At 34.2% G+C, this 17011-nt stretch overlaps 1 protein-coding gene across 6 annotated transcripts in view; it reads right to left on the reverse strand.

The window, feature by feature from the left end:
- SLF1 (SMC5/6 complex localization factor 1) overlaps nt 1-17011 on the reverse strand; it is a 63569-nt gene that overhangs the window by 22489 nt on the left and 24069 nt on the right. For 5 of the 6 annotated variants that reach the window (XM_031605281.2, XM_031605282.2, XM_090132132.1 and 2 more), the window contains 7 exons: nt 16060-16222; nt 10058-10189; nt 9038-9091; nt 5607-5765; nt 4385-4551; nt 2979-3116; nt 2133-2298 (listed from right to left, as the gene is read on the reverse strand). In XM_031605281.2, coding sequence (XP_031461141.2) covers nt 2133-2298; nt 2979-3116; nt 4385-4551; nt 5607-5765; nt 9038-9091; nt 10058-10189; nt 16060-16222 — 979 coding nt within the window. The remainder of the gene's footprint in view (nt 1-2132; nt 2299-2978; nt 3117-4384; nt 4552-5606; nt 5766-9037; nt 9092-10057; nt 10190-16059; nt 16223-17011) is intronic. The other variant, XM_090132130.1, reaches the window with a different exon arrangement.

Below are 17011 nucleotides of genomic sequence, written 5' to 3' on the forward strand. Positions count from 1 at the left end.
AGAATTTCAATATACTCAAGCTGTTTGTTTGTTTCTTTCCACTAGCTAATAAACTTGTGTAAGCAGGCAGATATGGTCACCCCTGTACTATCTGTACTATCAAACAATTTATCTAGTATACAGATAGAAGATTGCCTAAGTCACTTCTTTGATTTTGATTTCTAAGTGTATAGTGCCAATGTGCTGCCTCTTAAGTAAATAGCTTATTTTAAAAAATAACAGTGAATCATATCCCTAATACGTATGAGTGAAAAATTTTGCACGCAATATGCTCTATTACTGGCATATGTTATTATATATGTGTGTCTTTCTAGAATAATTTAAAAAATTAAAAAGTATATTAAAAAGAATAAAACACATTTTTCTTTTGACGGATAGACTGGGGAGAAACTGGTCATTTGGCTCCTTTGATCTTTCCAACTATGTTATTTAAGTCTTTGAACATATAAAAATATCAGTATTTCAAGTTTTAGTATAATAAAATTGAGAGTGTCAAAAGCAATGAGTTCTGTATGTAAAAACATAGCATATTGGTTTAGAATTTATTTTTGTCAAAGAATGCAAAGGAAAAGAGAATGTGTTACCAACATACAAGACTAAAGGATAGTACTGTAGTATAGAAATGCTGCTTTTTAAGAGTAAAATCTGCATCTGCAGGGATATTGTACATTATAGCGCATAACAAAGCAATAGGCATTTTGGCTTTGTGACAAAGTACAATTCTTATATATATATTTACATGTAATATAGTTGGAAATACAAAACAAAACAAACAAACAAACAAAAAAAACTCCAACCCAAAATCTAAATGAGGAAGTGCTATCTTTCATGTTGTATTTTAGTATTCCTCTTTTTTCATGTAAGTACTATGCTCAGCCTAGGACAAGAATTATTCAGCGTATGCACCGAACGGTTTATAACAAAGGTATGGCTTATAGTATTGGAACTAGTGAAAAAAAGGCATGGTAGAAAAAAGAAAATGGAGTCCACACTTAAACTGCACACTCAACACCAGGAAACATATAAAAGCAGTCCCATTTTCCAAAGAAACAGAATGGTCACTGAAATCAACTGAATGTAATCCTGCTTGATGTTCAGGACCTTTCAGAAAGTAGGTTGTTTTAATATAAATATGGGTATAGAAGCCTAATTTTAGGTCTTTAGCTTTTTAATATCTTGACCAAGGATAAAAGGCAGCACTGTTTCAGAATATCTGGCTTTGATAGCCCTCAAAAAAAGGTAGGAGGTCTGGCTAGGTAAAATGAGTGAAACACTCATTATGTTTAATCTTTCTGCTTTCTTAACATAATGGAAAACTAGTAGCTATTATATTGAAAGTGCTTTTTTCTCCATAACACTTGATTTTCTATTGTTGTTCTGTTATTGTAATGAAAAAGTGAATGAAGTATCTATTTATTCTGTGCTTCCACAATAATTTAAAAGAGAACGTAGAGAGAGCAGTAAGTTTGTATTTTATGTGAGAATCTAGAAGTCAAAGATGTTTTACAAGGCCTATAGCTTCTGAAAAGAAAGACGTGGTATAGAGGACACTCAGTATCTTTCAGGTCAATGTCCTGCTGGTCAGCAGGTCACAGAAAAGCAATTAAGTTGCCTTCAATTGCATTTTTATGAAAAGATCTAGGTAAGATACCAAATGAAACTAAAGAACTTGGGAAGTAATTGGGGCATTTAATAAAATAATAAAATGTGTATTTATAGAAAACAATAAAAAACTATTTGTTTTCTTAGCTTTCACCTTTCAACATTTCCTGAATACAATCACTGTAAAATAAGATAATCATCTCTTTTGTTACACCTTATTGTTTGACAGAATGTTTTAAGCTTGTGTCCCTAATGACTACAGTAATACCTGCTGATAAGGGCATGTGAAGATCTGAATGTAGCCAATAAGCTACTCATGATTCGTTTCTTCTCTGCAGATCAATATGAGAATCTTATGGATCAATTCATTTCCTTTAGTGGAGCAAAAACCAGCATGCTTCACAACAAAAGGTAGATATAACAAGCAGCTGTGATACTTACATATAATTCCTCACAAAGGAATGAACAAAGAAATGACTTTTAAAAAAATGTCAGTCTTCATTATTTTAAAGCATAAAATTCATACTCACATCATTTTTTCTTTGCAATTCTCTATAGGAGAGTACGACCCAATCCACTAGAATATTTATGTGTTTGGTAAAAAGCACAGAGGTTTCACTTCCCAACCAAAAGGTCTTCAGAAGAACAGTCTGTGGCATTACTTGCTGGTGCTGTGAATTGGTCCCTTCAACCAAACTGTAAAGAAAAAAAAAAAAAGCATGTGAAAAACCGAAATCTTTATGCCATTTTGATTACTGTAGCTACTAGACAGAAACTTTATCTTCTGTCAAAACATATAAAGATTTGATAATTTTTAAGTATGGAAAGATCAGACAATTTCTGATGAATAATAAGTAAAATAATGATGACTATTAAAGTCAAACTGAAGGAATTCTAATACTGTGCTAATATATAAAGGCTGCCTTTATTACTTAAAGGCAGAGCAAAATCAAGATTTCTTCATATTTCATAAACTAAGGAAAGATAATTATCTCCCTAGTGAAAGATAACATTTAATTGATTTTTTTTAATATCAGTATGTTCAAAATACCTCTTATCTAACTTCAAGAATGGATATAAAAGCAATGCAAGGCTAAAAATGTAGCTTTATGAGCAACATTAAATGTTTACTGAAACTTGCAATGCAGTGAAATAATAACATTGTGAAAAGCTAGAGGTCTTAAAGCACAATGAGGAAAAAAACAATACTAATTACAATAAAACAGAACTGAGAAATATAAAAAGAAATCTTAAGTGACAGCACTTTGGTGAAACAGAATATTATTACAAACATACAAAAATCAGGAAACAACCTGCTGTAGATACAGAAATGCATGTAAAATTGTAGAAAATTAATATTATCCTATGAAACCTACCTTTTAATCAGAAATTCTACTTCAGCTTTTATTAAATCAAAGAAAAACTTCAATAATGTTTTGTGAACTTTCCTCTGTTCATCTGCTTTCCCTGAAACTGGGACTGCATGACAAATGTTTTTGCAATATAGACAAGACCTGTAAAACAAACACCAACAAAATACATTTGTATGATGGAAATGATAGCCTGATTTATTGGGAAAGAAAGCAGACTTGACTTTTGACAACTGTGACAATACCTTGCTCCTCAGCAACATTCATAATTTAAAGCCAGACATTTTGTTTTTAAAGCTACGCTTCCTCCAAAAACTGAATGTGCTTGTTAATGGGGCCTTGTATTAAACAGATGAAGATTGCATTATAGTGTAAACTAAATTGTTTTCTGTATATCTGTATTTTTCTGTCCCTTATTTGAGTTATTATGGAATTACTAGATATTACAAAACTTCTTACAAATGCTTTAACCACATGGTAGTCTTGCAGTACTTCACTGACACTGTAATATCCTACAAGCAATTCACTAAGTTTACAAGTGAATACAAGTTTTGATGAAATCTACTGCTTCTCTGGCATGATAAAGACAATTTTGAAGTAAAGTGTGCAAAATTTTTCTGGCTAGAATTTTGAATATTGGAGGGGAATTGGACTAGATGGACTTTAAATTTCCCTTCCATGATTCTACAGTTCAGTGTAACATATACAAAAGAAAAAAAAAAAAAAAAAGAGAACAGGTATACAACTCCTGGGTGTTCACATTCTGCCAGAAAATACTAAAAGATAAAATATAAAATACTTTATCTGACAGATTAATTCTCTTCTGTTCCAATGACATGTGACATATTCCTAAGCAAAATCATTAGATGTCCAATTACAGTGATCCTAGCAGAGAATGCCCTTAAAGAGATATCACGAGTACAATCGCATACATTAATACAGATCTAATCACAGTTTATCAAATTATTTAAATGTTAAGATTTTATGACAGTTATAAGAAGTACATTTCCTCACTGAACTAAATGAACAAAATATTTTCTTTTGATACAAGTTACAAAAAATGAGTTCCTTAGCTGAAGTACAGACAAACTCCCTGAACAGTTGTTGTATACTGAGTCTTGCATTTGTTCACGTATAGGATGTAATCAGTCTCGTTGAACACTGTAAAAATTATAATTAAAATCAAAGTAGATCATGAAGCTTAATGTAATAAATATGATAAAGACTGAATTTTACTATGTAACTACAGACATATTATGTATACACATTATACATACACACAAGAAACAGCAATAATATACAGATTATTATAATTTTGAAAAGTTTAAAACAAGTCTATCTGTGAGCTAACACAAATCATGTTTGGAAAAACATAACTATTGCATCTAATACCTCACTAAACTTTTTTTTACCTTACAAGCATCTCTATCAAGTTCCACGTGCCTTTCTTACAGATAGGACACTGAAGAAGATCTAAATAATATCCTAACATAGATGTAGATTTCCAAGGAGGATCATGTTGGAGAATAAGGTACAAAACATGATGAAGTTTAGCACAAAATACTGCATCAGTATTTTCCTGTAATAAAATAAGGAAATAATATTGGCTACAAAATGATTCCATTTCAAGTGATCAAATTAAATCAGTGAAGTAACAGATAATGCATAATCAGAAGCAGCAAAATTGAGTTTACAATAAGTAAGTAAACAGAAAAAAACAATTACACTAGTATGTTATTTGAGCTGAATGTATTTGTGCTTAGAACAAAGCTTCTTTTCCATTATGTATTCTATCTGTAGCCTACTAGTTAAGAAAATATGTTGCAAAAGTGTTGTTTCTAAAAGCAATGAAAAAAACTATGGGCTGGTTCTTCCACAGTATTTAGAGGCTTCATTCAGACTATTTGCAAATTATTAATAAAAACCATCATATTTCAAATCCCCCCCTTCTAGATTGCATTAATGCTAATACATTGATGAACCTGAAGGGTTAATGTGAGGACTGCTCCAAAAGTAATGCTCCTGTTTTATTATGTTGGCCCACAACATTAGAGGCGAGTATTGGTGGTTTGGCAGTAAAGGTAGAACCTTCCCTCTAATACCCCATTACATTTTGTTGTCATACAACAGATGGGAGCAGAGGGGCAGTCTGACAAAGTGGTGTCAGACATGGTAAAGCAGATGAAGCACAGGTGTGTCACTGCCATGAGGAAAAATGGTACCCGCTGACATTCACTGATCTTTGATGAACATCGATGAAGACCAAACAGTGGATGTGAGCTCACTGAGGCAGTGGTATGTTTCAGAAGTGGCAATAGTGGGTCACATCCACCGCTGCAGGTTATTCTGAGTACATCATCAAGCTCTTGTTCATCAGTGGTGAAAATGCTTAGCTAGTGGTGGTGACAGTGTTGAAAAATAGTGTTTTGTAGCTGAGAATTTTCTCAACAAAATAGTTCTATCGTGCACTTTGTTGTAGTTTCGACAGAAATAAACTAGAGGCATTACTTTCAAGCGAAATGTAAATTACTATAAAGCTGTAAGCATACTGTAAGAAGCAAAGATAATAATACTTCCATCTTAAACATTTATAATATTTTAGTCTTTTGTAATACTAAAGCATCTTGCTCTCACCAACAGGACATGTTCTAGAAGAGAATGAAAAAGTTTAACGGGAGGTAAAGAGTACTTCTGACCAACAGCAAGTTCTGTAATCACTTCAGATAATAAATGCTCTTGTATTAATTCTTCAAATACATACAATCTGCCTCTGGATAGGTTAGTATTTTTAACCTGTGAAAGAAATATATCTGTAAATAAAATAACAGAGTAATAGACATACTTATGAACTCAATTAAAAAAAAAAAACACAACATGAAATCTTTTAAGTAAATGTTGGCAATACACAGGAGAACATTAAAAAATACAACATAAATATTACTTATTGACTGATCCAACGAGCGACTGCAATCTAGAGAAACCTAATTTCCTACTGAGCTGGTTTTTCATTGACAAGAAAATGCTTTCAGAATGTGCTTCCCTTCTTGAGAGTACCTGAATACATTTACTCTTTTAAAACACAAACTACAATTCACATACCCTGTAGCTTGGATGTAACTTACTCTGAGAATTTGTGCATAAGAATAACTGCTAATTTTTCCAAACATGTACAAGTACATCCTACAGAGTATGGCTGGAGCACTAAGATAATTACTATCATCAAACAGCTAAAGAAAATCGAGCAAAAATATAAAACCATGAAATACATCATTTATGTGTAAACTTCAAAAAATACAAGCAATATATCTATTTTATCTCCCTACTTTTCCTGTAATCACTGGGCATGTCAAAGAAGCAGCTAATGCTTCAGATAGCACAGGTGCTGATCCCAGTGTATTTCAAAGCTCTGAAGATCTTCTTAATGGCACAAGACTTCCCTCCTATTCTGTGCCACTCAGAACAGTGAAACTATAGATTCCACAAGCTTTCAGAGGACCCAGAAGAATGTAATGGTTTTCCTGAAATGCAGTATCTGCCCTGTAATTTACCTGTTAACGTCTGAACTCTCAGCTTTCAAAAACTTTCTTTCCATTGATAAATGATATGAAAGAGTAGCTACTGAAGATCTTAACCATGTTGCTATTTACATCCCTCCTTCAAAATCAAAGCTAAGATGCATAAGCCAGTTACAACACATTGCGGATGAAAATTTCAGCTTTGAAATTCAGCTCCTTTGTTCAACCACATGACCTGAGGTTCTGATAAATTCAAGTACACTGGAAAACAAGAGTAGGGATTCACAACCAAGAGAAGTAGAGTCAAAAAAGGAGAACAGTGATTGACCTGCTGGAAATTAAAGTTATGCAGATTTGCTATTGCTTTAGTCCCTTAACATCTAGCAGACTTCACTACCCTTTGCCATGAAATTTGGCTCCTACTGAGCAGTAGGCAAAACTACTTGAGACATTCTACCAATCGATTCAAAGTTAATTTAAAATTAATACAGGCTTCAAGTCCTACTGTGGTTTTGAGATCATGGAGTTCTCTACTATTAGCAAGAGTTCCCAGAAACGTTTTAGTAATAAACAGAAAGAGCTCAGGTCAAACCTGAATACGAGCTTCTGAAAGAAACAATAATCATAGTTAAATCTCAGCAAAAGTCTCAGTAAATAAGCTCTACCTTAGCATCAGATATTTAGTTTCTTTGCAAATGCTGCAATTCTGAGATGCCTAACATATGTTGCTGCTGTATTAACGATAAATAAAAATGCATACTTAGATTATTTTAATTAAATCGTTGTGCATCTGATGTTTGCAATTCACATTTACTTCAATTTTATCCATCGTGTATGCACTATAAAAATCTTCTCATTATTTCCTTTGGAAATAACAGTTGCAATCATACATTTGTAATGTTAATTATATGCAAACAGCACATCTAAAAAACAATCATAAAGTGTTTAATAGCAGGTAAGATGTGCGAAGATGACTTAGTATTTTGTGCAGGTATAAACCAAGGTGACAATCTGGTGATAATACCAGCAGATCCTCCTACCTTCTGCCTAAAACTTAGATTTCTTGAAAGTTCTGACACTAGAAAATAAAGACGTCATTCACACCTTATTTGTAAAGTACACTTAAAAAAATATTCAAGAAAAAACAATCCTCTTTTGGGAGACTTTCAGGAATTATGCACTACTTTTAAAACAGGAGGAAAGCACAGAATTAATTTTCATCTTATTTAAGGGTTAAGGAAGGACAGAAAACTGGTGAAGTGGAGTTTTTGCAGTAATAGGAGACACTTTTTGGAGGGCCTCAATATTTTGTAAGCTGTGTACAAAGCTACTTTGGTTGGCAGTCTGGCTGATGAGGAACTAGTAGTTTCTTGTATAGAACTACTAGTACAAGCACTAATACTATGAGCAGAAACAAATGGAAAATGAAGGTGCATAAAAATAAGCTCTGTTTAGAAAGCAAAATGCAGAAGAGATGCTGTCAAAATATATTAAAAACAACAGAGAAGATGAATGATAGCGGAACCAGCAAAAGCAAAATATGACTGAATATAACACATAGCTCTAATCAGTTAATTTAGTTTGCAGATTTTTTTTTTTACTTTTCCAATACAATTGGAAATACTCACTGGAACCATATTAGAGTAGTGTTTAACAGATCTAAATATACTACCAATAAAAGACCCACACTGGATGCAAAGGCTAGCAATAAATATTTCACAAAGCAATAAAAAACAGTAACATATACATATTACATAAATAATTAGAATTAGATTTAAAAAATCCAAATTAAAAATTATATTGGGTGCAGAATAATAATTTATTTTCAGAAGCGTTATGAAATCTCAACTTTTATTGCCTCATAAACTCACTAAACTAAATATTAACATTACAGTGTAGGACAATAACAAAGGAATGTTGATGCTTATGTTTAAAAATATTCTTCTCTTCCCCTTCAATAGAAAGAAATTAGATAAAAAGGGAATTCTGTGAAGGGTGGGACCTCATTTCTATGCCAAATAACTAAGTACCTAGTATGGGTGAAAATGAGTCTTCAGCTACAGAAAAATGCACCAAGCTAATAGATATGCTTTAAGTATTTCCCATGTTTAATCTTTACAGTGATAAAAGTACTGAGAGAGAATGTTTCAACAAATTTATTTAAAGAATTCATTTTTAGTCTTAGAGATAGAAAAGGGAATATTTTGGAAGAATTTATTTACTTAAGATAAAACAAAAACTTGATAAAATATGATACATATTTGGCTTAATGGAAAGAAAAATGAGAAATGAACTAAACTGCACAATCCTACCTCTACCATCCTCTGCCTCTCTCTCCTCATGAGAGGTAGGCAGTAGTGGAGTACTGAACAATAGACTGGAACAATAAACAAATTAATCAGTATCCCATCATGTTCTTAACTTTTCAGTAACTTTAATACACTTTAAAAAGTATTTCTTAAATAGCAAATTTCACAATAGAAGTGTGTTTAACTAACTTCAGTACAAAATTTCGTAAGTGCAACATGTGCTCTTTGCAAGAATCCTTACCTTTGGATTGCATCTATTCAGAAAGTCTTTACAAGCAAACTTCTGTTTAGCAGCCTACAAAACAAGAAAAATTCAACCTGTACAAAATCTATAAATAGAGCACAAAAAGAAGACAAAAAGACAATTTTTTAAAAAATACATTTTTTTAAACATTCAACAAAACAACCTATTTGTATTTATCTTTTTAATATTTAGATGGCAAAATCAAGAAATAGGAAACTGATATACGGTCAGTTCTTCGGTTTTCCTGTTACTTTCTGCTTCTTTTTTATGCAGTTGTTATGTGACTTTTATTAGCTTTATTATATTTGGTCCACTTAACCATTTGAAAGTAAAAGTACTTTCAGTTTTTCAATGACAAAATGTAAACCCTGGGTACCCCTTACAAATCGCCCAGAAAGTGATGTATAGTAGGTGCAGGAATTCCTGTTACAGCTAGTTACGACTCACTGTTACAAAGTTATTAACACCTATTTCCAGAGAAAGTCCTTTAGGAGACACTGTCCTTAGGATTGTAATTACTCTCCTTGGACATAACTACATAATATTTGAAGAGAAAATAATCTGTTAAGAGGTACACCTGTTATAAACTTGCACTGGTTTTGGATGTGGTAGATTCCTCTTCTTTATAGCATTTTATAGCATACTATGATGTAGTGAATTTGTGATCAAAACAGGGCTGATAGTGTACCTGGGTGTTAGCCCTTGATGAACAGTGCTAGTACACTGTCAAGGTCTCTTTGGCTTCTTTCACTGCCCTACCAGCAAGAAGTAGTGGGAAAGTACCAAGATTTCGTAGTCTACCACATCTTCCACACATCCACAACTCCCAATTACAACTATCAAATTTTATTTTGGTTAATTGTAGATGTAGTAAATAAATAATTATTAAATGGCATTATTACTACAAAGGATGATCAAATATCTAGTTAATTAGCTCAGCATCTATACTGAAGGATAAATTTCATTATATATATTTCACAATTTATGGTAAGAAAGTATAAACTAAATGTCACTTACCTCAACAAAATACATTTGTTTTATCACAGCATTTTTCATTTCAATAAGCTGCATACTAGACTTGTTTCTGTCAGTTTCTTGTGCTGGCAGAAAACCCTTAATTTGGGTAACTTCGGTATTTTGTATATCCTTCTATGCAAAGCAAAACAAAACAAAACATCACTTTTTAATTTCAAAACTAATGCTTTTAATTAGCTTTCATGTGCTGAAATATTTTCTTACCTTCTATTGTAAAATCATTGTTTACATGCATGCTTATTCAAATGTGAGGGTTAATACTATGTGACACACAAACAGCTGTGGAAACACATCACTGATGTCACAAGCAGTTACAGCATGAGAACTACCAGTGGAAGTTATTTGCCTAATTGACTTTAACTCTGGCCCCATCTGTGCTCTGAAACAAGAACTATTTCCATAATAATTCCCTTTCAGGACTTTTCAAAAAATAAAACCACATCTTTTCTATTAGTTGTTAGCATTAAGGATGTACAAAGCTAGTAATTCAAATTTTAGAAGTTGTAGGGTTTTTTATGTTAACAGAGTAAGAATAAAACAGCTTCTTCTTTTTAGTCTGCTTTGAGTTCACATAGTTAGATTTTGGTAGAAAGGACATCTGCACATGTGACCACTGTGAGAGCACACAGACAAGGAGCTGCCCCTTGTCAGATCAGAGCCAACTCCAGCTGCTCCAATAGGGACCTGCTGCTACCAGGCTGAGTCCTCAGTGATAATGTATTTTAAAAAGTGGAAAACTAATGTGAAATGTCAGCTAAGAGAAATGGGGTGAGAAACAAGAGAGAAGAAACCCTACAAGGATCAAGGTCAGTGCAGAAAGAGGGGAGGAGGTGCTCCAGGCATGAAGCAGAAGCTCGCTACAGCCCAAGAAAAGCCCATGGTGAAGCAGGCTATCCACCCACAGCCTATGGGCACTGTGTGGTGCAGATAGAATCACAGAATTCAAATCTCCAAGTGCAGCCCATCGAAGAGCCCATGAAATCTCCTATCAGGAACTGCAGCCTATGGGGTACCCATACTGGAGCAGCTTGTGAAGGACTGCATCTCATGGGAGGGTCCTTAGAGGCATGAAGAGGAAAGCACAAGAGAAACAAAACATTACAGTCTAAACACAATCCATGCTTCCTAACCACCCACACCTCTAGAGAAGAGGCAGAAGATTCAAGAACAAAGCTCAGTGTGAGAAGAAGGGATGAGTGAGGTAAAGGTGCTGGCTCTCATTATTTTACTCTATTGTGGAGGTTGCTCTGAAAGTAATGCTTCCTCTTAACTTCCATGGAAACTACAACAGATGCAAAGAGCACAAGAAGACTATTTGATAAAATTCTCAACTACAAAACACTATTTTTCAACAGACACAACCATTAGCTATGCATTTTCACCAGTGATGAACAAGAACCTGCCTGCTGTGCTCATAACAATCTGCACCAGTGGAGATGACCTACTGTCACCACTGCTGAAACACACCATTGTGTTCACACCTCACTGTGCTCACATTCACTGTTTGAAGTCCATCAATGTTCCGCAAGCATCAGTGCAAGCTGGTGCCATATTTTACACATGAAAGAATTCAACGTCACCCTTTGCTTCATCTGCTTTTCTATGTCTGACACCATTTCGTCAGACTGCTGCTCTGTTCCCATCTGTCACACAACAACAAAGTAATGGGATACTGCCATACCACCAAATCTATCTCTGATGTTTTGGGTCAACTTAATAAATTAGGAGGCACTACTTTCAGAGCAGTCCTAGTAATTGGCAAGAAATTAGTCTTCTTTAAGTCAAGTGTGTTTGTGACAGTAACTGGTGTGTGAAGTACTGGAAAACTGCTTTAAACAGTTTTGATGAACCAAGGATAAGTGAACTACTCTGACAAATTAACTAGTCTTTACTTCCTGTGAAACTTTATGCATGTTGTTTTCAACACATTTCTAAAAATACTTGTATTTAGATAACTTATAGTACCATCTTGGCAAAGCGTTATAAATTCCATAGTGCAGCGAACAAAGCATTTTAAAGTCTGTATTTAAATACAAGGATAGTGCTCTAAAATCATGCACACGCTTTAATATCTTGAATCAGTAGAAGCAACACGTTAAAGGATTGAAGATAATCCCACAGGGTATTTTAGCACTAGAGTTACAAGGTTGATATAGATACTGAAATACAGAGACAAAACAAAGCATAGTTTTAAAAAAATAGAAATCATCCGAATGCCTATGACTATATACAGTTCTACTTGAAAAAAAAAAATATCACGCTGCTTCACGCAATTTAACATCTGATTTTTGAGTGCTAAAGGATAGGACGTACATTTGTGTGTATATGAAGAGAGTAATTCTCATAGGATTAGCAGCAAAAAAGCAGGACTACAGATTTACAAAGCTGGAACATTTTAAGTTAAGTCCTAATAAAATATATGCCAAGTATTTCTAGAAATGAAAAAAAGAGCATGTTCATAACTCTATTTTGTTAAAGCCTAAGACATCTGAACAAATGTTGTGCCTATGTTTGACTCTTGTCCTTTTAAGAGACAAAGTATCATGGCAGTTTTCTGAATTCTTAAGATGCATTTAAATAGAAACTGGTCTCAAGTTTATTGAGATCTAGGAAAAAAAGAGATCTGTAAATTAATGGATGTGTTAAGATGGGACACTATTATTGCACTTCAGATGGATTCAGGGCTCACAGCAAGAAAGAAATTATTCTCACTATGATCACTAAAAGGTGAGATAAGCATAAATACTGGACACACACTTCCTACATCAAATGTCTTTCTTAGCAGAGAGCTATCTTAGCCGAGAGCTGTCATACAGAGTAATTTCTCCAAACAAGTTTAATAAGAGAGTATGACACTAGACTGAGCTCCCATGTTGAAGTGTTTTAATCAGCACGTAAACACCAGGATTCTTTTACCCATTTTTTGCCCTTTCCAACAGCTTTATTCATCATTAAAAAGGGAAGAGCAAAATATATGCTTTGATCTGAAGAATGCAAAGCAATTTCGGAAGTAGATGCTGCCTAACAACAAACACAGGTTTAGCATCTACCTGTTCGCAAGGGCAACATTTTCTCTTTAGCAGTTCCTTAAAATCATCCCCCACTCTGAGGAACTACAAATCTATAGGATTTTTTTTCAGTCCTTTGAGTATTTCTAAGACAAAATGTTACGAAATTCTGCATAGTGCATGTGACTCTCTCCTGGTTGGTAAACTCTATTTCCTGAGAGACGCAAGTACATGACACCTCTCATGGCATTATAAACATGACCTAAATGAAGGGCCAGAAAAAACAGAAGTGGGAATTGTGAACTGTGAAAGCACACAATTTCATAGAACATTCAATGCACTTCTGTGAAAAAGAAAGATTGGTTTTCTGTTTTGCTTGTACACACCTTTGCTGATATTTGGCCTTTTCCTAAGTTCCTTTCAAGATAGCGTTTTCCTCAAAACGTCAAGGCTTTCTGTCTGTACTTAAGATATACTGGAAATCTACCTATTGTGTAAGCCCGAAACTAGTTCACAAGCCAACTATTTTGTGCCAAAGTTGGTGATATAGAAAATATATTCCCACAATGTAACTTTCAGTTGACTTGAGAATTTCCTGATTTTTAAGCTTAAATACTGGTGATTTGTCCAAATTGGAATGTGTCAAAGGACAGATATTCATACCAGAAATCTAATACCCAAAATACATAAAGATTTCACCAAACTGAACGCTACAGTTTACAGTAGAACTTAGGGAGCTAAACCTCTCTTTATTTTCTTCTCTCTTTCTACATGGCTCTGGAGAAGGACATAGCTATACATAACCATAGAAGCTAAAGAATCAGTTACTTTTTCATTTGGTGAATTTTAAACACCCTCCTTCACATCCACCTTCCAAACAGAATGAATCCATCAACTTCTGCCAGAACATTGTTCAAAACCAGTAATTGAGTGGTCCCTCAGTAATGTCAAGCAATGGCAAATTGATCCTTTGCAGACCAGGCACCTTTAAAATCTAAAATCTAGCCTTTCTGTAGCTATCACTAGATTTCTACTCATTCATTATAAAGTTGAACAATGTTGGCACCACTCCTACTTTCATCAGTCTGAATTGTGCATGCCTCAGTTAAGGAATAAATCCTGGATTTAAGAAGGAAAAAAAAATACAAAATAGACCAGCAGTCCAGAATGGAAAGAAGAATGAATACAGTAAAGAATGAGGATCAAGGTCATGGTCTCAGCCCACAAAGAATTTCACATCAAAATAGTCTGTAAAAGAGGGTAATATTGGTCACAGTAAACAAAGGACTATGAATTATGAGATGCTTCTTTCAGTTTCAAAGGGGGAATAGAAAAGAAAGAGTGAGTACTGGGCAAGTGAGAATAATCACTGAGCAGTGTCATTTCCTCTCATAGTTCAGGAAGAACAATGAAAGACAGAATTAGGCTGGTTTTTCTGTTTTACTTTTTCACCACTGTGAATTTAACTTATTCTGATTTCATTAGAAGCTGAATGATAAACATCACATTCTGAACAATCTTATGTTGTATTGGATATTTCACTTGGCTTTGTCATTTCGAAAAAAACTCTCTGGCAAGATGACTTTCAGTATGGCTTTTACCTTCAAATGAGGTACCTCCATTTTTATCTAGGCCTTCTTGCCTTAGCATATCAGTTGATGGGACTGCAGTCCCATGCTCTAGTAGAGTTAATAGTAACTGTCCTCAAATATGAATTGATCCTTCTGCATTAAGGGAGAATTAAAAGTATGTTCAGATAGCAGATAACAAAACTATTTTAGGAAGCATAATTCCTGTAGCAACACTCTGTCTTGATTGAAAAGATAATGTAGGTAAACAACTTCTGTAAGATTCCTAGTGCTGAAGTAGTTTTGAGTGAATCTCCTCTGACCAACATACAGTTCTGTTAGAAAATTTATATGGCAAGCACCACCTCTTCCCAAGCCATGAAGGACCGCAAGCTAATTTATTTTGGGTTAAGAGTATCAATCTTACTGTTTTACTATAGACTGTAATGTTATAAATTGAAAGGTAGAATAACTGAAGGTAGTTAACAAAATAATTGATACTGAAGCATAAAGCCATTAAAACCTTATTTAACAGTGAACATCAAACCCAGAAAAAATGCTTACACCTCCACAGAAAAAAACATGTAGATGTGGCTCTTAGGGTCATAGTTTAGTGAGCATGATGGTGATTGGTTAATAGACAGAGCTGATCACCTTAAGAGGTCTTTCCCAAGCTTAACCATCCTATGACATAGACAGACAGACATAAATACTACATGTTTTAAATCATTACCAAAATGAGGAGAATATAAATAAAAAGTAGGATTTTTATTGGTGTTTTATGAATAACTTTTTGAACCATTTATCTGATGGTCAACTATATTTCAACTTCATATTTTCATATTTGAACTTCACCCTGAAGTCCAATTCACTCACCACACAATGGGAGTGAAGAAGGAACACAGAGGGAGCAGAAATAAAGCATGCCTCTTTGGTGTCGAGCTTGAGGGTAGCTCTGGATCCACCTGGTTCAAAGCCTCTTGAATCATGCTGCCAAGAACTATGTAGAGGCGGCAATTGAGAATCTCCAAGGAAGAGATTCTACAACCTTTGCAGGCAGCCTGTGCCAGTTCAGCACCACTCACACAGCAGAAGTGCTGCCTCATGGTCAGAGGAAACCTTTACTGTGCCACTTTATGCTCACTGTCTCTTGTGAGCTCTGTTCTCTTCTGGCTCTGTTCTCCCTGTACTTCTCTCTTCTGGCACCTATACACATTGACGAAACCTTCCCTAAACTTTCTCTACTCTAGGATGAGTTGTCTTAGTACTTGACAGTTGATTACTTTTTATCAAATTTCAAAACATATCATATCCCCCATTATTATTAACGCTGCATCATAGAGTCAGTAAACCTGACATAAAATGTAATGATGCAAGCGATTTTAGGTACGTTTTTCAATTTACTTACCTCCAAAAGGTAATCTCCTATATATTGCAAAGGGTAGCATTGAGCTTCAGAGAAGCATTTTTCTTTTTGCACAGAAAAAAATTTATTAAGGACGAATACATGAGTGATATCACTCTCGACATTCTGAGATGAACACATAGTTGCCTTTCCAGCTTCTAGAACTCTAAACAAACAGATTTGGAAAGACGTTATTTACTGCATTTTATTCATAGTGCTTAAAGTCACATTAATTTTCATAAACTATAAATATGAGAATGTAGTTATATGACATTTCCCAACTTTCATCAGGAAGTTAAAAAACTGCTTAATAGCCATGAGAAACAGAAGGAAAACACTTAACAAGATACCTCTCTTGACAATTTAATACTATTAATTAAAATCAGTGTAAGCATCTTACGTATCTGACATAAAGCTTCATTTGTGCATTAAAAAAGTCAAATTCTTAGATGACAGCATTTGTAAGTTATTGCATTATGATGATATTTGATCTTTCATTTAAGAGTTGTGCTACCAGCTAAGTACCAAAAATGGAATGCTGCCTTTCCAGATTATAGCATGCTATCTTCACGATGTTGTTTGCCAACTTCACAGGCTGTTCCAAAAGCAATGCCTCCTATTTATTTCCATGTGTCAGGGTTTTATAATTTTTTATTGGTATTCCACATCATAACATCATGTAGTGCACTGTGAGTTAAAGAGTTAATGCTTCAGTTCCACGGACTGCCGATATTTCCAGGTACTTTGCATTTCCGTTCTGAGGGAAAGATAAAAACTTTGCAGATCACAAGGCTCTCTTCTTCCTTTTCAGTTCATCCCAGCAGTGTGTGTGCTCACCTTCAGCATTACAGTAGGGCCTTTGGTTTCTTTTAGACATTCATTTTATTTATTAACTTCAATTGTGTTGTATTGTATTATATTGTGTTATCTTGCATTCCAATATCATATTTAATAC

Source organism: Phasianus colchicus, chromosome Z, assembly GCF_987193195.1.
Source record: "Phasianus colchicus chromosome Z, bPhaCol1.hap1.1, whole genome shotgun sequence".
Lineage (NCBI taxonomy): Eukaryota > Metazoa > Chordata > Aves > Galliformes > Phasianidae > Phasianus > Phasianus colchicus.